Source organism: Crocodylus porosus, unplaced genomic scaffold (assembly GCF_001723895.1).
Source record: "Crocodylus porosus isolate Cpor-Errol unplaced genomic scaffold, CroPor_comp1, whole genome shotgun sequence".
Lineage (NCBI taxonomy): Eukaryota > Metazoa > Chordata > Crocodylia > Crocodylidae > Crocodylus > Crocodylus porosus.
In genome coordinates, this window is record NW_017728917.1 from 35170757 (window position 1) to 35192811 (window position 22055).

Sequence of the window (22055 nt, forward strand, 5' to 3'; positions counted from 1 at the left end):
TATTTTTGGTGAAAATAGGGTATCAGGCCTTGGTTTAGGAACCAATCCCCCATTTATAACATTGTTTCTTATGAGAAAATTGGTTCCGAGTTGCAACGTTTTGACTTAAGACACGGTTTTCAGGAACCAATCGTATCGTAAGTCCGAGGGCTGCCTGTAACATCTCTCTCCACCCCTACATCTAAGCACTTTGTGACCTGGTCATGAAAAGAGGCCAGGTTAGTCGGGCAGGATCTGCCTGCTATAAACCCATGCTGTATTACCTGTTGGCCCCCCACAAATATAATCCTTTATGAGTTTTTCTAAGATCTTGCCAAGAATAGAGGTGAGGCTAACTGGTCTATAATTCCCCGGGTCCTCCTTCCTTCCCTTCTTGAAAATACGGACCACATTGGCCCTTTTCCAGTCTTCTGGGACCTGTCCTGAGCACTACAAATGCTCAAACAGTTGTGCCAGTGGTTTCACTATGACACGGGCCAGTTCCTTTAGTACCCTTGGGGGAAGATCATCGGGGCCCGCTGACTTAAATATGTCCAACCCCTCCAAGTGCCCCTTCATTAGGTCAGTGCTATCCATAGGTGGATTGGTATTTCTCTCATGTCAGACTAAAGTCTTATTGGGAGGTGTGTTTGTATCTGTGTCCAGGAACACAGATGCAAAGAAGTCATGTAAAAGTGCTGATTTATCCATCCTGTCTGTTACGAGTTGCCCTAGACCATTCTATAGAGATCCTATGTAACCCTGTGCCGCCTTGCTCTTTATGTACTTAAAGAAGGGACTTTTTGTTATTCTTAATCTTTGTTGCGAATTTAAGTTCAGTATCTGCTTTGGCCTTCCAACCTGCTTCCCTTCAAGTGCGAGTCAAGCAAGTATACTCTTCCTTGGTAATGGACATGTTGAAAAATGCTGCAGCTTTTTAAAAATCTCTTTGGCAAGAAGAGTTCTCCCTTTTACATACAGATCTCATGAGAGTTGTATAGAAAAACGTTTTGAGTGAGTAAGAAATATATTTCAGAAACAGTGGGGAAACATGACTTTGGGAAGAACATAGGTATTGATTTGTAAGCTACATTATTCACAGAGCATATGATGTCCCGTTGCATTTTCTCCCAGTTAACTTCTTAAATATATTTAAGATACTGATTTTGACATGTTAAGTCTTAGCTACAGTAAAGACATTTTCTGCCCGTCTAAAGTTGAAGTTTTGAGAGCATCACTTCTATTTTAAAAAAAGACTGCTTAGTTCTTCACATAACTAATTCCTGATTCAGTGAAGTTGCTTTGGTTTTTGGAATATGCTGTAAGGTATGTTTTCTTTGGCCAGATAGGTCAATTTTATTAATTATTGGTTTTGGTTGATCAGTCATTATCTATATATGTGTAAAGCAGGGGTTGTTAACCGGGGGTATGCAAACCCCCGGGGTACTTAGAAAGGTTGTAGGGGAGACAGGGCAGGCTCTGAGGGATGGCAGCAGTGTCTCTCCTGGCGTGTTTGCCTCTTACCAGAGAGAGGGGGAAGGATGTGCTGGGTGCCACTGGCCCCACGCAGCACACTACGGCGCCTCCATACACCCCACCCTAGCTCACATTCCTGATTGGCTGCTACCCCCTTACACAGAGCTATGAGGGTCTAAATGGGGGGGGGGGGCTGTTGTGCCTGCCCCCGGCATCGCGAGATTGGCTGCGCACAAGGCCTGTCAGCAACCCGCAGAGCCACAACCTGCCATGGGAAAGTGGTCTGGTGTGCGCCAAACAAGAAAAAAATATAGAGGGGTACATGAGCTGAAACTGTCAGACTTAAGGGGTACACTTGTTAAAGAAGGTTGAAAACCCCTGGTGTAAAGGATGTGATAGAAGTGTCTTATAATGTGGGTTTCATATGTTTAAAATTCACCTGAAATAAACGTCTTAAGTGTTCTAGTTTTCTGCACCAGAAATCAAGAAACCTTACAACCCAGAGCATGAAAGTATTGTGTATAAATGAGAAGATTAATGAAATTTTTTATCCATTATTTAAGTCCCCTTTTGAAGGAACTTTTAGTGTTTTAGAAAGGTTGATAGTTATAATACTGTAACATTTAACTTACTTGTATCCTTTGTTGGTGGTACATCTGGTACGCTCTCATCATTCTGTACTCTAACGTTAGTGTCAGGGGAATCAGTCATACCATCCTCCATATGTAAAAGCAAAAGGCAAAAAATAGAGTTCATTAAAGACTTAAAATATACTTCTACTTAAAAATGTGCTTTTTGCTCTTGTTACTATAAACCAATTAGAAAATTAAATATTTATATGCATTGGACAATGCTTAGAACGTTGTTTGTTTCCCCTTTTGTTTATGGACTTTTCACATAAGAAGGAGATGGAGATGGGCATTTTTTAAAAATATAAAAAATATTTGGGGTTGGGCACACATGGAATAGGGGTATAATCTGTATGTACTCATCTGAAACTGATTAGATTTCATATTCAAAAAACCATTAGCAAAGAAATAACACTTAAGGGGGAATCCGGCCATGTTGTGTTGTATCTGGCCATGCCCCTTCCCCCACCATTGGAGCTGTGAGGGGGTAGGGACCCTGATGAGGCAGCAGCCCCTTTCATGGTGTCCTGGGGAACGCAAGCCTCTTCCCAGTCAGGGTGCTGCACTGTGGGTGGGAGGGGGGTGGGGAGAGCTATAGCAGCCTGCACAGGGCAAGCAGTGGTGGCAGGGCTCCAAGGGGCGGCTATGGGGGCTAAGCTGAAATTTTTAGGTGACCATAGCCCCCCCAGCCGCTCTAGCACTGCTACCACCACTTGCCCTGTACAGTCTGTGGCAGCTCTGCCCACCTCACATCTGCTCATGGCTCAGCCTGCCTACCACCAGGAGGAAACTTGTGCTTCCTGGGACACAAAATTGTGAATTGAGTAGGTCCCTGCACACAAATGGTTTCTGCAGGAAGCAGGAAGTGATTCAGCAAAAAGTTGAAATCTGATTTTTTATAAAATATACTGTCAAATGCACAACATTAGGCCAAAAGGGGTAGTTAGCCTCATCACATCAGTCTGCAGTCAGGCAGGATAGAGTTGCACCTTACAGACCACTTGAACTGGATTAAGTGAGCTGTTGCTGATGCATACAAAAATGTATGCATCTCTATTTCATTTAGTCTATAAGGTGCAACTCTACCCTTCACTAAGCGAAGTGAAAGGGGGCGATCTTCCTTAATATTTCAATTTTACTGTTTTAGGCCTTTACAATAATAGGTATAAGTTGTTTTCAGATGAAAATATCAATGCTTTCCCAAACATACTCACTGCAGTACTCAATATATAAATTTGCAGGTTTAGGGTAGCTTCCTTTATTGTACTGTAAGTCTAAGGTATCTGGGTTTCTTGCTGCGCAATTAGATAATTTGCTATCATGGAAAACATGGGACTGGTCTATGGATAGATACGCTATGAGGCACCCATATATCAAAAATGCAAGTCAAGTCCGAATTTCATTAATTTTGTTTTTAAAAAAAATCTTTCAAAGGTTAAACATGTTTCCCAGTGTCAGGTTTTAAATACTAAGGCCAAATGCTGAACCAGTGAGGGAGAAGCAGTTTCTGTCTAATAACTCCATAGTGATTATGGAACAACAGTGCAGAAAATAGCGTTGCATGATTGCAATAGGCTCAGTGTCTGCTTATACGGGAAGAAGGTAGAAGGATCCTTGATCTTCTTCCTCTATAAAATAACCAATTCATAAAACATATAATAAAGGTCACTCCATGGAAGGCTTATATAACAACTCTAAAATAGCCCTGTTACTTATTACTTGCAGTGAATTAATTGGCTTTGTAATTTCTTACTTCTGTGAATCGTGCTAAATATGTAAACATGAGGATTAACAGTGGATCCCAACTTGGAAGTAATTATAGTTATAATACTGTATTATTGCCTTTATACACAACATAAAAATGAATATTCAAACCTTTATAATAAAACATAAATAATATTTATTGCGAAAGAATGAAAAGTGGTACACATTAATAGTGTTAAGGGCTGAGTTAAGTTTTACATTTAAGCACTGAGGGCATTTATACACATACTTTTTGTTGCTGCAACTTTTATACATTGATAAACATACTTTTTGGTTCCTGCACTGTGCTGCATGCAGTTGTATGAGTGGTGAAATGCATGTCAGTGCACAGAAAATGGTGGCAGTGCACTTTTGAACTAAAGCACCTTTGATGTATTTTAGTTCAAAAGCATGCTGCTGCCAGTTTGTCAACGCTAACACTCATTTCACTGCTTATACAATTGTAAGTGTCGCAGCGCTGGGTGCTTTTCAAACCGCCTGGTGCTGCAGTGCTTGCATGTGTAAAAATGCCCTGAAACATTTATTTTTAGCAGTGTTTGAATATTAAATTTAGATATATGACTGATAAATGTATATGACTGTGACTATAGTATAGTCGATGCTTTTCTGCCAAATAAATCAGAAGTGCTCTCAACAAAAAGCATTGAGCAGCCTAGCCTGTCTCCTTCCCCAAGGATTAATTTTATTTCCCCTCTCAACAAATTAATTGTATGTGATCTGTGCTAATTATAGAGCTATCTCTTCTGTAGCTGCTGCTTCTCTTGATACGTGAAAGGTTTTCTAGTGGCACCCGATTCTTATCTGTGCAAATAGTAGTGACTCATTTCTGTTTCCTGCCTTCATCTCCTTTTCTTTAAGATGTAGTGCAGGGTTTGGCCGTGTTTTTGGGCAGAGTGCCAAAAGCACCCATAAACCTTGACATGTAAGATGTTGGCATGCAAGAGGTGGGCTCTGTGGTGCATGGCAAAGGCCTGTTCAGAGCCTGGGCCAGCTGTGGCAGGTAGCTGGGAGGCTGCAGGCAGCTGCACTGGGGACCATGGAGCCCTAGAACAGCTTGCTGTCAGCAATGGGTGCAGATGTGTCTTGGGGTGGACGGTGGGGAAAAGGCCGGGGTTGCACTGCCACAACCAGGATTGAGCCCTCTGTGCCTTTCTGCCCCGAGGCACACATGCCAAGCAAAATACCTTCGTATGCCACACCCTGGCATGCATGCTGGGGGCTGCTGACCCCTGATGCATTATCTGGTGCTGTGCTGTTCTTCATTTGCTTCCAAAATGAACTGTAGCATCTGGGTTATTGTTCTCTAAACCCAACCTTTTTAAGGAGTAGAAGTGCTTGCTTGGACTAACATTCTTCTTGTTCCTGTATTTTCTGAGCAGGAAGAAGCAACATATAAACATGATTGCCCTGACAAAAAATTGCTTGCGTGGAATGAGCAGGTCATCTCATCTCATCTTCCCTCCCCTCCCCCCTCCCCCATTGCTCTGCTTCTTATCCCAGCAACAGTCCTCTGATGTTGGTTGGCCCTTCTGTCTGAAGCCTGTTCAGGCAAATGTAGAATATAACTCTGTTCTTTGTACCAGGCCTCTCCTTTGTTCCCTTTGACATTTTTAAGAGTGGTAGCAATCATATTCTCTTGACAGCCGTGAAGAAAATGGAACTGTTACTTTTAGAGGTGCACTGATATGTGGGTCCATATTGTATTGGCATCTATAAAAGGAAAATTTACATTATCGGCAATCAGCTTTTTTGGCTGATGTGGCTGATAATATCGCTGATAAATGCCATATGCATGCAGATGTGCTGCCACAGCATGCACATGGCTGGGAGTGCAGCCTAGCAGCTTGGAGAGCAGTGTCCAGCCAGTAAGTCTGGGGGGAGGAAGGAGCATGGGGGAGCAGATCGAGGCCCCTGTGGTGAAGGAGGGAGTGGGGCTGGGATGGGGCAGGCACTGCACAGGCTGCCACTGCAGGCTGGGGCTGAGGGCAGTGCTGTGATCTTCCCAGAGGGTGGGCTGGGCCAGGACTGTGCTCAGGGTTGGGGGGGCGGGTGAGAGAAGTGGTGGTGCTGGGAGGGGGGGCTATGGGGTGTGCTGCACCCACCCCAAAATTTGCCATAGCCCCCCTGAATCTCCCCTCCTAGCGCCACCACCACCTGTCCCAAGTGCAGCCCCGGCTCAGCCCCCCTACCAGGAAGAGCCCAGAACTGCCCCCAGTCCTCAGCGGCAGCCTGTCCTCGCCCTGCGTGCAGATCTGTGGGGTACACCCCTCCCATACCTCCCCTGGGAGTGTGCACAGTGGTGGGAGCCACCCCACCCCCTGGACAAGCTGTTCTTCGCTCCATCCCATATTCTGCTCTGCCCCAGCTGTGCAGTGCCTGCTCCTGCCATAGCCCCAGCCCCACTCCCTCCCTCACCATGGGGGGGCCTTGATCTGCCTCTTCCACACCCTTTCCCCCCAACAGACTTATCAGCCAGATGCTGCTCTCCAAGCTACCAGGCTTGAATATTGGCAATCAGATCAGTATCAGTCAATATGGCTCCTTAATAATCGGCCATCAGTATTGGCCCAAAATATCTTTATTGGTACACTCCTAGTTACTTTGCACTTATAGGAAGACAACATCGCATACATCTTGGTTTATAGCTGTATTGACATAATTGAACATACTATAGCGAACAGAGTGGAAGTGTTCTGGTGTATTTTTGGCATAGTCTTTGTCTCTTGCATTCCAATATTTGAATTGTTGTAGAGAGGGGGTGGGGGTCAGCAACATTTGTGGGCAGAGTGCCTCAAACACCCCAGCCTTGACTTGAAAGATGCTGGTGTGCAAGGGTAGATGACAGGGGAGCCGCAAGGGTCCCAGTCCTTGTTGTGGCAGTGTAGCCCTGGCCCCTTCCCTGATGCTTACCCGGAGGCATATGTGCACCTGCTGCCAGCAACAAGCTGGGCCAGGGCTCCACAGTCCTTGGTGCAGCAGCTTCCAGGCTCACTGCCACCTGCTGCAAGCAGCCTGGGCTCTGTGGCGGGTGGCAGGGGCCTGCCCAGAGCCCAGGCCACTCACAGCAGGTGGTGGGGAGGCTACAAGCCACTGCACCAAGGTCTGCAGAGCCCTGACCCAGCTCATTGCTAGCAGTGGGTGCGCATGTGCCTCTGGCTAGAGGGTGGGGGAGGTGTGAGGGGCCCAGTTCTTGTTGCAGTAGTGCAGCTCTGGCCCCTTCCCCACTGTCTAGCCTAAGGTGCGCGTGCCAAACAAAATGTTTTCGTGTGCCATGCTCTGCGATGCATGTGGGGGGGGTTGTCGACCCCTGTTGTAGAGTTTCAGGGTTAACTATTCCCAAAAGACCAATCGCACTAAACATGGAAAAGCTGAAACCTACCCTGACATACCCTAATCTGTTGGTTGCCAAGCCCTGCAGCTTTACACTTTAATGACTATTTTTATTTCCGAGTTGAGGTTATTGTTTTGATCATGATTTTTTTCTATGTAAAATTAATCTCTTATGTTTCCTTTCAGTAAAACACATACTTAATACACATACATAGCTTAATAAAATTAACTGTGAAGATGGCATTAAAACATCACTGTTTCTAATTATTTTTCTTTTTAATATGTAGTATTATATACAGGAAGGGTAAAATTATGAATCCAGGGAGAAACTTGCATTCTATCTACTGCTTTCAATTAATTGTTATAATTTAATATGAATGCCCATCATCTTAATATGCTGTATTCACTTGAAGTAAGGCTTTGCTGCAGTGATTAATAATAGTTTTAGGTAGGGCCTCCTGATATTTCTATTAAATCCCTCTCTTCAGTGGTTTAATTTGGTTTAAGTATGTGTTCCTGCTTGAAGTTTGTCATCTAAAATCCATGCGCGTGTGTGTGTGTGTGCCAATCTTGGGCCAGAAGGAAGTGTGGCATATGTTTTGGTTATGTTCAATGGGTAAAATATTCAGGAAAACTACAATTGCACAAACTGTTGCACACATTAAGTAAAGATCTTTTTGTTAAACTGGGGATATGGAACAAGTTTAGGCATGCTGTAGCACATAAGGAACTAATTAGTTTCCGTGCTGCAATGAAAACACTTCAGTGGAAAACTGGATTTGATGGAGTTAATCTACTGCATTCCTAAAACTTCACTTAGTGGAACAAATGGCCTACAGAATACCTCCAGTTTACAGTGTTATGCACTGATATGGGTATTTGAATAACTCAAATATGCATTTCCTGACCGTGTTCCCTTTTAGGTCTATACTTTGCTTTTTATCCAGGAAATAATTTATTTTTTTAACAATCCACTTTTGAAAATCCTATCATCTGCTGTTGTGTCAGATTTAGTCATTTTTAAACACGGCAAACTTTTCAGGTAACCACTTATAGATCATTTTAGTTTTAAGGATCTCCAGTTTAGACCAGACTTAATTGCAGAAATAAGAGTGGGAGAAAATGTTAAAGGTGTCCTGCATATTTTAGGTTTGCAGTGGAACAAAGTGAGGAAGAGCTGAATTAAAAAAGAAAAGCGGAGTTTACTGGTTTAACTGTTTCAATCCATATCCTATACTAATTCAACTCTCTTACTCTACTAATTCTGTCTCACACATTTTACTGTTTATGAAGAAGATGCATATTCAGCAAATACTTGTTGTTTTAATAAAAATGATCATAAAAGCCCTTTGGTATTTGCAATTACCACTGTATATGCATACACGTTTTCTCTTGCAGCTTGTACTGAAAAAAATGGTATTAGCTTTCATTTATCCTGCCTAATTCTAGCTGTAGTACATTAACTTCAAGTTCTTAACTCTTTTCAGGTGAATTCTGAGTACAGCAGTAAGGCTTGTAACTGTTCCTTTTACTATAGTCTGAGAATTTGCACCAAATGCTCCTTTCTTTCCCAATCTCCTATCCCAATTAAATACCTAGGATTTACTTCAGGAGCATCACTCCAAACTAGACAGTGGGGGGTGCTGTTGAGTACAGGTATTTGCACTCTTCTCTATTGCCTTCAACTCTGACAAATATACTGTATTTCATGGTATATAAAGCAACCCCAAATTTTTTAATCAAAAAAGGCATTTTTTTCATATATCCATGGTATAAGTCAATTTTCGCTTTGATGTTTGTCAAAAAAAAAAAAAAGGATTGGGCCCTCACATATGCTGGTGGGCTCCAGGGAAGTTGGATTGGTCCCATGGAAGCTCAGGCAGCACCCAGCCAGCTAGCAGCCTGCCCAGCTGGGTCCTGGGGGGCACTGCCACCACAGAGGGAAGGACCAGGCCCCCCCATAGCTCATGGGCTGCCTGGCTCACCAGCAACCAGAGACAATCTTAGCAGGGTGCGAGGCCCGGGGCAAGTCAGCCTGTGTGGGGCCCAGACATGAAGACGCCAGCAAAGGGGATAGGGGGTGAGTGGCCAGATGTGAAGCCAGTGACAGCAGTGGCACAGAGTCACCAATAAGGGTGGCCAGAGCCTGGAATAGGCTTCCCAGAGAGGTGGTGCTCTCACCTTCCCTGGAAATCTTCAAGAGGAGACTAGATAGGCACCTGACTGGGGTCTTATGACCCCTGCCACCCCCAGTGCTCCTTCCTGCCCATGGCAGGGGGTCGGACTAGATGATCGGTCTAGGTCCCTTCCGACTCATTGATTCTATGAGCAGCACTAGGCAGGCACTGCGTGGGGGGGGGGCCTGTGGCCAATCCGCCTGGATCCATGAGGCCCCCCAAAGCACGGGGCCTGGGGTGCTTCCCCCCCACCCCCCAGACACGGCCCTGTCAACAACTAGCCCCATGACTGGGGGGCGGGGGGAACAGGCTCCGCTGAAAGCAGGATTGGGTCCCTCTCTCTTTTGGACTCCAGCAGGTTCCTGTAACTGGCAGGCCATCTGGGTCCATCTGTAGAGCAGCTGCCTCACCCCATGGGCAGTGTGGGGTGTCAGGCAGGGGCAGAGGGGAAGGCTGGCCCTACCAGATACCCGGCCCTGGAGTCTGCTGAAGGCAGAAGTAGCAAGGGGCCTGATCCTGCTTTCGACAGAGCCTGCACCCCCCACCCCTCCAAACTCTGCAGCCAGGGGGCATGCTGCCGGTGGACTGGGCAGCCCCTAAACTGTGAGGCGGGCCAGTCCTTCCCTCCACAGTGGTGCTGCCTTCCAGGCCGGGCTGGTAGCTGGCCAGGTGCTGCCTGACCTCCCAGGGACCTGATCCAACTTCCCTGAAACCTGGATACAGTGTATAAGTCAAGGTGGAAATTTAATGGTAAATTTTTGGAGTTCAAACCTTGACTTATAAACCATGAAATACAGTAATGACAGTATTGCAGTGATTCTGTAAAATCCTGGGGTATGAGATGGTAGCTCATAGTTGTTATGAATTATCGAGTTAGAAAAGAATAGCAGTAATGTACTACAGTCAATTGAGTTCCAGCTCAAAAGAACTACTATAGTTTTATGACAATGTGTTATGCGTTCTACTATGAAAACATTTCAAATCGTGAGTTAACACAGTTTGTTTTTTTTGGGGGGGGGTTGTTTTTTGTTTTTAATATTTGTATTTTTTTAGCTGCCTTCTGATATCAGGGCAGCAGTTTAGTTGTTATATTACACTTCCTTTCTGAAACCTTTTAATACCTAGGCACAGTAGCATAACAATATTACAGATATTAGGTCAGGCTTAACTTGCAACTGCCCATTTTCTGTGGGTTTCTCAGACCCTTAAGGAAAGCCATAGTTGAAAGTAGTACTTATGTGGTTTAGTTTTGAATGGCTTTGCTTCAGTTTTTAAATCATCTTTCTTTCTACAATCATCAAGATTTTCTCCTATAAAACATGTATACATGCATGAAACAGATACTTCATTAATAATGCTTAGCAGGCTTTTAAAAAAGATGTAACTTGAATGCATAATATAAATAAAATACCTTTCTCACATCCTTGAATTTCATTTCATCATCTTGTTGCACCATTTTTCCTTTGATAAAGTCTGTATCATAGTCATAAAAGTTGAATGATTCTTGTTGAATAGGTGGTGCTAACTTCACCAAAGGTATAAATACAAATAAAAAAAAAGTAGGCTGCAAAATCTTCATTTTAGTAAAGAGCAATTTTTCTGGCTTTTACTGATCTGGCGAAGAACAGCTAGAGTGTTGACTATGAAGAATACTTTCTTTGTGACTGGAAATGAAAATGCAGTCCGTCAAAACAATATTTAAAGCCTAGAGGACTAGTTGGCAGGGGTTTCTAACACATAAGAAACATGGAACAACTTTTAACTCTTGATATTCTTTAATTAGACTTTAGCACATTTTAAAATCTGTATTGACCATAAAAGAAATTGAGTAGTAACAAATACAAAACACTGTATTTCCCAAATAATAAGAAAAATTCTAACCTAATTTAGTTTTGCTTTCCAAGGTTTTTATTTCATTTTTGTTTGATAGGCAGAAGACTTTGCAAAATACTATTTGCAACACTTGGGATAGGGTAGTTGAAATGGTTAACAACAAAAAGAAAGAGTAACTTTGGTTTAGTAGTCCAAAAATGTATATATTTCAGTACAATTTAAGAGTTAATTTTCAGGAGTAGGGGATAAAAACAACTCTAGCCTTTGTCTTTATAAGTCTTAGATTTGAAAATGAACAAGAGAAAAATGCTTTTAACTCTTTCACAATAGAGTACTCTATCTTTTCTGAAAAAAAGGAAACTGGGTATAATACATATCAGACTAAATTTGAAATATTTTTACTATACATTTCAACAAAAACTCTGTAAAATATTTTTATTTTAATTTATTTTAACTATTTAGATATTTGCTTACAAAAGAGCACCTACCGTTCTTGTAGTTTGGGAGTTCTTCTGTGATTACACTAAATACAGATTTTTTATCTATTTTTTTAACCCTAAATGACTAGATAAAGAGTAAAACTGTGAATTATTTCCAAGTTGCTGAAATGAATACTACTTCAGCAACCAACAGCCTTAAAAACACTTTCTATAGGGTGAAGAAAGCTGTGCCAACATTCTTTCCCTAGGGTAAAAGGTAATATCCTGGAGCAGGGGGTTGTACTTAGAATCATGCTAATAAGTGACAAATGAGTTGTGGTCCATCTGACTTTTAAAATTGCCTGTTAAAGCTGGTCATGTTCACCATTTATTGATCTACCATTCGTAAGCATTGCAACATTTTAATGAAGCAAATATTAATTTACAAAAAAGACCTATATAAGAAGTCATGTGTTACCCATTTTGTTTAAGCAGAGACAAAGCAGCTGTGTTCTAACTGAGATGCAGCCAAAATATATGTAGTCTATATTGGTCACAGTTATGAGCAATAAAATGTTTCATTACAATTTGTATGTTTGATCCAGCTTTTAGTTATGAAATGCAAGCTGTTCAGCATTAGTAGTTTTGTACTAATAGTTTTTGTCCCCTATTTTGTGTTTTTATAGAAATGTACATAATTTTTTTGTTTTTAGGAGGGTGCTAGTTGTGATTTGTAAGTTAGTAATTCATTGAAGTGTACGGATTTAGAATGATTTCTTATACAACCTGTTGGAAAGGTGTTTTACAGTGAATGTTCATGTTGGTAATTAGGAACATTAGCAAATGTAGACATTTTTAGTAAAATGTGTTATGGTTTATAGTTTGGATCTGAATTATGAGCCACAGTTTCCTAAGTATCTAATGCTTTGCTTTTTTAACTTTTCATTTTTTTATATTGTATAACAATTGTCAAGATCAATGAGAGCCATATGACTCACTTGAAAGTTTACAAAGAAACTTTGTTATGTTCTTAAATAAAAAGAAGTATACTGGGCAAAACACAAGCCTATATTCGCCTTTTCCTTTAGACCACCATTTTTTAGAAGCTATTCCAGTTGAGTATATTGATGGTGGGAGTAAAATGTGAACCTTTGTGGGGATAATGTTTTTTGTAAGTGCTTTAACGTTTAGAAATTAGATAGCTGTACAACTTTCTACTCTCTGCACTTTCTTACGTGTACAAATATTCACTGTTTTGAATTTTAAGTAATTGCAAATATTTTCCTCTTTTGTTATGTAGATTGAGAAAAATGCCACAAGCTGAGGTTTCAGTTGTAATAGTCCCATTTTTAGAGTGTGTTGTGAAGCATGAGAAAATAATCAATTGCAATTGAAAAGAAAAAGTTTGAATTTCAGTGTTGTGGTTGTGGTGTCAGTTTATTTTTCTGTACATCAGCTATGCATTTTCAACTTTTCATGTTTCTTGGTGGATGATTTGAATACACACTATATTTACTTGGATGGAGAGTTAGAGTTTTTACTAGAGGAGAGTTGTATGGAATAAGATTTCAGTTCAGAGCCTTAGATGGTAGCTGTCCCTAATACTGATATACATGGGGCAAATTGAGGCCCCAGAGGTGAGGGAGGGAGTGGGACATAGGCAGGAGCAGGGGCTGCAGTGAGTGGGGCCCTGGCCAGGCCGGGTGGTGGGACAAGTGGAGGCCTAGGGGCCAGGTGTTTCCACCCCCCTCTCCCCCCAGCGCCTAATCCTACCTGTCCCCCGCTTCCTCCCTCACCGTTGGGGCCTCAATCTGTCCCCACCCCATGGCGGTGAAAGGGGGAGTGTAGCTGGAGCAGGGGCAGGCCCTGCACAGGCAGGGCATGGGATAGAGTTGTGGGTGGCTTGTTGGGGGGGAGGGGTACACAGCCTAGGAGGGCACAGGGGCACGTGCCCCCAGATTTATATGACGGCCAGGCCAGTTGCCGCTTTGGGCTGGGGCTGGCCAGGCTCTTCCCAGGGAGCTCACCTGAGCTGCACCACAAGTTGAGGCTTGTTTGTGCTGCAGACCCTGGCTACACAGCATGCTGGACAAAAGACACTACTGCCAAGCACCACCACTGTTCCACTGCTGCTTTACTGCTCTGAGCTGCTGGTCCCGAGCTAGGGGCAGTCTGTTAGCTGTACAGCACTGAGGACAGAGGTGGGACTGGAGCAGGGCAGCTCGGGCTGTGTGGTGGTGCTCCTGGGCAGCTGCCCCACTCCAGTCCTGCCTCCGTCCTCAGCGCCATGTGGCTGACACAGACTGCCCCTAGCTTGGAACCTGCAGCTCAGAGCAGTAAAGCAGCAGTACGGCAGTGGTAGTGCTCAGCTCTTTTGTTCAGCATGCAGCACAGCCGGGGCCTGTAGAACAAACAGGCACTGACTGGCTTGCAGCGCAGCTTGGGAGAGCCCCCCAAGAGGGGACCAGAACTGGCCTGGCCGGCATACAGATCCGGGGCACTTGTCCCCTGTGCCTTCCTGGGCTGCATGACCCCCCCTCCCTGTGCTCTGCCTGTGCAGAGCCTGCCCCTGCTCCAGCCATACTTCCTCTCCCACCACTGCTGTAGCCACCCATGCTGCCCGGTGTTTGTGGGGGCACTTGCCCCCTGATCTGTGCACAATGGAGGCGGCTGCAGTTGTGGGCTGGGCTTCATACCGTAAGCCCCACTGCAGCTGGCCCAGAAACAGCTCGACACCACGTGCCTCCTGCTGCTGGGATGAGCCTTGTCCCCTGCCCACCTGGCGGTGGGACGCACATGGCATTGGGCCGCTCCCAGGCCACCTGCAGCAGGGCTCCGGGCCAAAGCCCAGCCTGTAGCAGCAGCCGCCTCGCCTCACGCACAGATTGGGGGGGCACATACTCCCCAGGGCCTCTGCCAGGGTGCGTGCAGCGGCAGGAGCCCCCCGCCCCCCTGCATGCCTGAACAAGCTGCTCAAGCTCCGACCCTCGCCTGGCCCACCCGGCCAGGACCCCACTCACCTGGTGGCAAGAGGTGCGGAAGGGGACCATCCCACTCACCTGGCCGGGCCCTGCGGCAGGAGGCATGGCTCAGCCCAGCTACATGCATCCTGCTGCTCCCAACTGCAGAGCCTCTGACAGTCAATCTCAGTCCGGGGGCTAGCCCCAACTGTCAGGGGCTTCCCCGTTGACTGGTAAATTGCAATCCACCAGTTTGACCACTGCACTACAGAAACTACTTATGGATGTTATGGGCCAGAATTTGTAGACTTGGGTAATTGATAAGAAGCAGTAAATGTTCTGCAATTATACAGTCAAGTCCAGTCTTTTTCAAACTTTCTAAAGTCACAGTGCCCTTTCATTTCACTTCTTCTGCCGCAGAGCTCCTACTTCTGCCTCTGCAGGCTGTGGGAGGTGACATGGAGCCAGGTTACCTGGCCTAGTAGTAGCAGCTCACTGCCTTCCAATGTGCTCCTCCATTACTCCCAATTTCTTCATGGAACCGCTGATTAACCTACTGCACAATCCTAGGCTTCCACAGAACACAATTTGGAAAACACTGACTTAGTTTCAGAGAAAGAAAAGAAATTGCAAGAGGACAACATTGAATATGGTGCAGGAGCAAAGCTGGAATATAGGCAGGGTTGCTGATAGAAGTTATAATTAGGACAGGATAATTCTTAAGGGAGGAAAAGGGGGGAAGCTATCATAGCAGATGAATATTGGGAGACAGGTGCAGGAGAGGAAAACTGCAGAGCAAGGAGCGGAAATGGGGGTGAGAGGAGAAGGAAAGCTTGCTTTCTGTAAGAAGGGACTTGCTGTTTTATGTATTAATCCCTGCAGCTTTGTGTGCTCCTTTGCAGGTGTAATTGTCACAAACATCCAGGATGACTCCACTGTCCCAAGCCTCACCCTTCTGTTCTACTTTGTGGTTTTTGGTATACAGACTAGAGTCTGTATCCAGGGTGACTCTTTACCTCTAGGAAATTTCAGTCTCCATAGCCATTGCAGTTCTACTGGAGTAAGCTTCGTAAGCTTTCACCAGTGTGCAAAATAGTAGGGACCTGCTGTTTCCATGGAGCCGGGATGCGTATAGTTGTAAGTTGCCCTGAAATTGCTATCAGCTGGCTGAAAGCTCCCCCATTTAAGCTGGTTGTGTACACTGATGTTGGGAATGTTTTTGTTAATGAGGGCAATGTCCAGTCCCTGCTAAACTGTCATCATGCCTATGATGGTGGTATTGCCTCCTGCTGCTGAGCAGTCCCAGGGAGAACTGGAGCTGTTAAAGGTGGGGGTGGGGTGCATTGACACCACCACCATGTGAACAGTACCAAGCTCTCCAGAAGTGTGCAGGTGGCAGCAGGAATCAGTGCCATGGGCCAAACACTGTTAAAGTGCAAGGGCAAGAGGGTCCCCAACAACTCACCCCTGGGGTGGGCCAACAGGGATCCAATGCTCTCCCCCAACCTTTTCTCCTGAAAGAGGGGAGAGAGAACAAAGGACTATGGGCACTGGGGTTTCTCAGGACTGTGAGATAATCATACAGGCATTAATAGGTTATGCTAGAAAACTACTCTTTCTGGAGAAGTCTCTGGTTAGAAGATCTAACATTTATTTCATAGAACAGATAGTTTTATTTTGTGAAAAACCTCTTGAGTGCCTGTACACTGGCTTTCTGTGACAAAAGAGCATATTTCATCCTACAAAAGTAACACCTGCCCATAAACTTGGTCAGTGCTGCGTGAGCCACAGAAAGGGTAGGGAGGGAAAGGCTCGGAGGAGGTAGATAGGTGCAGAGGCTGCAGGGGGGAGAGAGAAAAGGCTGTAAAGGGTGTGGGAAGTCTGTCGGGAGCATGGTGGGAACAGGCTGCAGGGGAGGAGGCTGAAGTCCATGCTCAACTCTCTCTCTTCTAGTACCAATTGCACTGATATGATCATGAACCAAAAATTTTTGATATATTAAAACCTATAACTGATGTCATAAAATATAATCTAATTAAGGATTTGGGAGACTGAAAAGCCAGAAGCATATGTTAAGTGCGAGTTAACACTGTTTTTATTATAACAGTGTAAATAGTTATTGTACAAACTGTATTAGTTCAGAAATATAGAGGTTTTTACTTGCTTTTAATCTTGCTGTTCTAGATATGGAAACTATTTTGTTTTCTGAAATTTAGCCCCAAGAAGTATAGTGGAAGTATTCTGTGTTAGAACCAAATAAATAAAGTCCCTAATTTTTTCTGTACAACTGAAGTACACCATATTTGCTTTTCAATTTTTAAATGTTTTTCAAAGGTCATTTTTATATCTTCAGTTATCTTAAACATTTTAAGTGGATTTGATCTAAAATTAAATGACAGACACATCATAGTTGAGCTATATCACATAATTAGCATAACCAAACGTCACTGTAGGTTGGGATGTCAGTGATTGGTATAGTCAAGGTGCTACTTTAGCCAGATTCAAAAAGAGATTGGACAAATTCTTGGAGGAAAGAGGCATCAATAGCTATTAGCATGAGAGTTTGGGATAAAGCCTCTGAATCAGAACTTTCTAGACTGGGGTGGACAATTATTTTGGGCGGAGGGCCACTTACCTAGTTTTGGCAAGCTGTGGAGGGCTGCATGGGTAGCACCAGCCCTTGACAGGTGCCCTGCCCCCGGTTGCCATTTCAGACCGGAAGTCCCTCTCTCTTGTCCCCGGAAATACTCCTTTTAGCAAGGGGTTTTGCCATCTCAGAGCCAGAAAAATACCAAATTATATTCTAAATAGTGAACATCTGCAACATTCATTAATTTGATTTTAAAAAAAATATTTTTGTCTTGATTTGCATGTGTTTGTGTAGTGTACATAGAGGTAATTACACAATAGCTTAAAATGAAGTCTTACTTTTGTGTGTTTTGGAGGGTGGATATAGGTTTGTGGGGGGCTGTGGTATGTGGGGTGAGGGAGTATGTGGGGGTGTGTGTGGATATGTGGGGTGTGGGTAGGTATGGGCTTTGTGTGGGAAAGGATGCCTGGGGTTTGTGTATCGCAGTGTGAGGGAAGTGTGAGTGCAGGTGTATGGTGGGGTATGCATGTGGGACTCGCTGTACAAACACACACACACACGTGCACGCAGTCTGCCCCTGTGCCTGCACACACGTGTGCATACACACAGACGCACACTGCCCCTGAGCCTGCGCACGTGTGCGCACATACACACAAATTGTTCCCCATGCCTGTGTGCACACACAGACACACACTGCCCCTGAGCCTGCACACACGCACTCTGCCCAAGCCTGCATGCACACATGCACACTGTCCCTGAGCCTGCACAAACACTGTGTCCCATGCCTGCATGCAGACACACAGATGCACACTGTCTCTGAGTCTGCACACATGCACTCTCCCCTGAGCCTGTGCACACCCCCACCTTCCCCTGTACACACACACACACACACACACACACACACACACACACACACACACACACACACACTCTCTCTCTCTCTCTCTGCCCCGGTCATAAACATGCACACTCTCTATGCTCTGCAGTCCAGTGATGCATCTGGGAGCCAGGTGGTGCAGAGCGGAGGCAGAAGGAGCTGCCTGAGGGTGGGGTGGGCCTGGGCTGGGCTACTCAAGCCTGCTGACTGCTCCCTCTGGGTCCTGCTGCTCCTGCCTTCTGTCACCTTTGACAGGCTGCCAGGAGTTAGTACACATTAATTTATTACATTTTTTAGAGGCTCTGTGGGCTGGATAGAATAGCCTGGTGTGCCGGATTTGGCTTGTGGGCTGTAGTTTGCTTGCCCCTGTTCTAGGCCTTAAATGCTGGAGCTTGCACGTAAAAGAGGAACAGTGGGGAAAAAATCCTGGTCATATCTAGTTTGCTCTCCCTTTCAGCGTCTGCCACTGTGTGACACAGGATACTAGGCAAGATGGACCTATGGTCTGACCCACTAAATGGCAGTTATTATGTTTTTACGTAGTTCTAAACCCCCTGGCATGCGGGCCTCCAGGGTCTCTACATGTACAGGCAGTATGTGGTCCCCTCCTGGGCTCTTCCCTGCCACACAGCAGTGAGAGGTGGTTGCAGGGGCCCACAGGATGCATGATGCTCCCTAGGCTGCCAGTTGGACAGCCCTGTTTTACAGTGAATAGTTAACTTCCAAAAATTAGGGATCATTTTTAGTATGGTCAGAGGATTTGATTTAAGCCATTGTGGACCTGATATAAAAAGACTATATAGTTCATCCTGTTCATAATTTTCTTTTAGGGTATGTGTGTAAAGTAAAATGAAGGTGCCATTGTACCATTAGGTGGGTTGTACCTGCATTATCTTAAATCTAGCCTGCATGGGTAGCGATAAGAACAAGGGCACAATGTCATGGGCTTTATTATGGGTTAGCAACCCAACTATAAGTTTACCATGAATCCTAGAAACGTATTTGGACTAACAGCTAATCTTGAAGCCTGTGCTGACATACCTTCATTGTCACAGTTTGACACTGTACTTAACAGTGCACAGAGACTTTTAACAGTCTGCACAACATACACACACATAGATGTACTCCCTGTACTTGGGCATTAGACCAAGTGATAGAAGGAGACAGATCCTAACATTGTTACTGGCAGTGGAGACAAGAGATGATGAAAATCACCTGCTCTATCAACTGTTAACTTAAGATCTGAATAGACAGAGGTTTAAGAGGCTTAAAGGTCATAAACAGGTTATACATGAAGCCCACAAGCTCCTGGAAGGGATTGGAGATGCTGAAGCAAATCTATGGGCAGCAATAGGGTGGGCCTATGGCTGGGAAAGATCAGGCATATTCCTACCACCTTTTATACCACTGCCCATTGGACATGATCTTGATGGAGTAGCATGGGTCAAGTTGAACAGATTGACATCTGGATATGGATGCTTGAAAAAAAACACTTTACAAGATGAACACCTTGGACAGCCTCCTGTGTGAATGCGGTGTGCAGCAAACAGCACAGCACTTAAAATCTGTGGTCTTTACAAATGCCTAGATGGGGCAGATGGAATCTGCACATTGAGTTATAATACCAGACAATGGCTCACAGATTTTTAAGTTGATATCTGATGTCATACAAAAGAGAGAAGAGTGGCTTATGCCCCTTCCATTAAAGAGAATGATGGTCCCAAGATAGGGACCAGAGTTATAAATCCTTAAAAGAAAATAGGCAAACAAGGTTATTTGTGTAAATGTGATATCTTTTTTTAGACCAACTGAATAGTTAGAAAAAATTTTCTTTACAAGCTTTTGGCACAAGTACTCTACTTCAGGCATTGGAAGAGTCTGCTGGTATTTGTGTGTATTCTCTTGGATTGGATAAAAGCCTAAACCAAAATGTAGGTTTGTAAAAATGCAAATGCATGACAGGAAAGATCAGAAGGGACAGGAGTTAATGGGTATGAGACCAGGTAGGTTATATGATTTATTTATTTTTTTTGTATCCAGTAGATTTATGAAGTGAAATTCATAGGCTCATCTATGAAAGGTGGTTTGTAAATTCTCTTTGAAGATTAAAACTGAGAGATTGAAGAGAGGGTGGTTGTCTTGTGAGAAATGTGCATCCATGGATAATGGGATATTTTTGTCCTTGATAGATTTTTGGTGTGTATTCATTCTGGTATGCAGTTGTTGTTTGGTTTCTCCTATATAGTTTCCATCAGAGCATTAAATACATTGGATGAGATATATTACATTTCTGGAGGTTCAGGTGAATGATCCAGGAATGGTGACGGTTCATAGTTACTATGAGAGTGGTGATGTGTTGGCAGGTTTTACATTTCTTGTCCTGTGTCAGCACATTATGGGATAGGGCTGCGGGGCCCAATGACCCTGTACCCTGTGAGACTGAGCTGTGAGGGCACGGACTCATGTAAGCCTAGCAGTCAGCAAAGGTCGCCCAATTGTTGCCTGGCATGTCTTGGTGTCAAATATCTTCTTTTTCAGGAGGTGGTCTTTTACATTGTGTGCAGTCATGGATTTGCTGGTCTGGTTCTTCTTTGGGGCTCCTACCTCCCCTACACCCTGTCCTAGCACCACCCTCTTGTTACAGTGCATGTTGCGTCCTTGGCTCTCAGTGGGTGATCTCCTGCTCTTCCTTGCTCTTGTGGGCCTGCATTCACTCCCAGCCGGACTTAAGACAGCAGTGGCCAGGCTGCTCCATGGTTTGTTCAGTTGCGGCTTGATAAATGAGAGAGAAATGAAGGACAACACAAAACAGGAAAACAGAACTTGGGTAAGTCTCGGTTCCTGTGTTCATTGTGACTGCAGGCTGCAGCTCCTACCTCCAGGGTAAGTTAGTCCTGAGGGCTGCTGGCCAATCCTCAGCATCTGGCCCTCATGCATAAAAGAAATACAAAGAGAAATATCTGAGCATTCCCTGGACCCTTTTGCATACAGCTTAGGCCCTTCTTAGTCTTAGAGACTTTGATGTCTGTCATCAAGGCTTGCGCGTCACCTGCCAGCTCCCCAGGTGTGGCAGGCCAGCCTGCCTGCTCTTGTCAACTTGCCTTTTTATGAGCAGAGGGTCAGTTTGCTTACCAACATGCCACCAGCACAGGGTTGGGGCCGGCTCTTCCTTTTCTCCTTCCTTCAGGTGGAAATAGCTCAGCCTCCCTGGCTCCTTGCTGAACAGAAACAAAACAAAAGTAACTGAAATAAAATAACTTGTTTGGGAGTGTTGCTGGCTCCTGCAGCTGCCCATCCTCCCAATGTGTCTCTTCGCTGGCTCTTCTGACAGTTCCTGCCGCTCTGGGCTCTGTAGTGGTGTTTAAAAGATCACAGCTCATCCGGGCTCTTAAGGGGAGCCCATCCAGGCTCATTTGTGATATTGCTTCTCTCTCTCTGCAGTTTCCCTGCTGGCACCTTGGCATTTCTGCAGCTGCTCTGTTGCCTACTGTCCATCCTTTCTCCCTTCTGGCCCTGGCAGTGGGCCAGAAAAACCCAGGGCCAATCCTGATGGAGCAGCTGCTGATAAAGCAGGGTTCCCATGGTAGCTGCAGATCCCTTGTTAGTTCCAGCTGGGTTAATACATTTTCTCGTCGCTCTCTGTGGGCTGGAAGAGTTTCCTTTCGCTTTGTATCCTGGCATAGTCTGGGTCCGTTTGCTGTGCTTTGGGACATAGGAAGTTTTCTTCTGGTGATGAGTTTGGCAAGGTTTGGTGCCTGTTTAAAAGCTAAAATGAGTGGTTCTGGAAAGATCTCTTTAAGAATTGGGTCTTCTTCAGGAAGGGGGGCAACTGAGGATTTTCCATATGGGTTCCAGGGAAGGGTGATGTGTCGTAACTAATGGTGTGCAATTTGTGGGGATTTTCTTTCTGTACTGCAGGAATCCTTCACGTGGCTCTTTCAAAAGTGCAATCATCTCTGGAGGAGTGTCCTTGTTGAGTGAAAGCCCTTTTGAGAATGGGGAGGTGACGATCACAGATGTT

General features: G+C 44.7%; 1 protein-coding gene across 2 annotated transcripts in view; it reads right to left on the reverse strand.

Moving 5' to 3' along the window:
- OGN (osteoglycin) overlaps nucleotides 1–11831 on the reverse strand; it is a 30474-nt gene extending 18643 nt beyond the window's left edge. Inside the window, exons 1-3 of one of the 2 annotated variants that reach the window (XM_019537055.1) lie at nucleotides 11677–11831; nucleotides 10767–11019; nucleotides 2088–2172 (exon numbers count right to left, since the gene is read on the reverse strand). In XM_019537055.1, the coding sequence (XP_019392600.1) occupies nucleotides 2088–2172; nucleotides 10767–10934 (253 nt within the window). In that variant the 5' untranslated portion in view covers nucleotides 10935–11019; nucleotides 11677–11831. Of the gene's footprint in view, nucleotides 1–2087; nucleotides 2188–10766; nucleotides 11020–11676 lie in introns of both variants that reach the window. The other variant, XM_019537054.1, reaches the window with a different exon arrangement.
- Between the last annotated feature and the right edge of the window lie 10224 nt (nucleotides 11832–22055).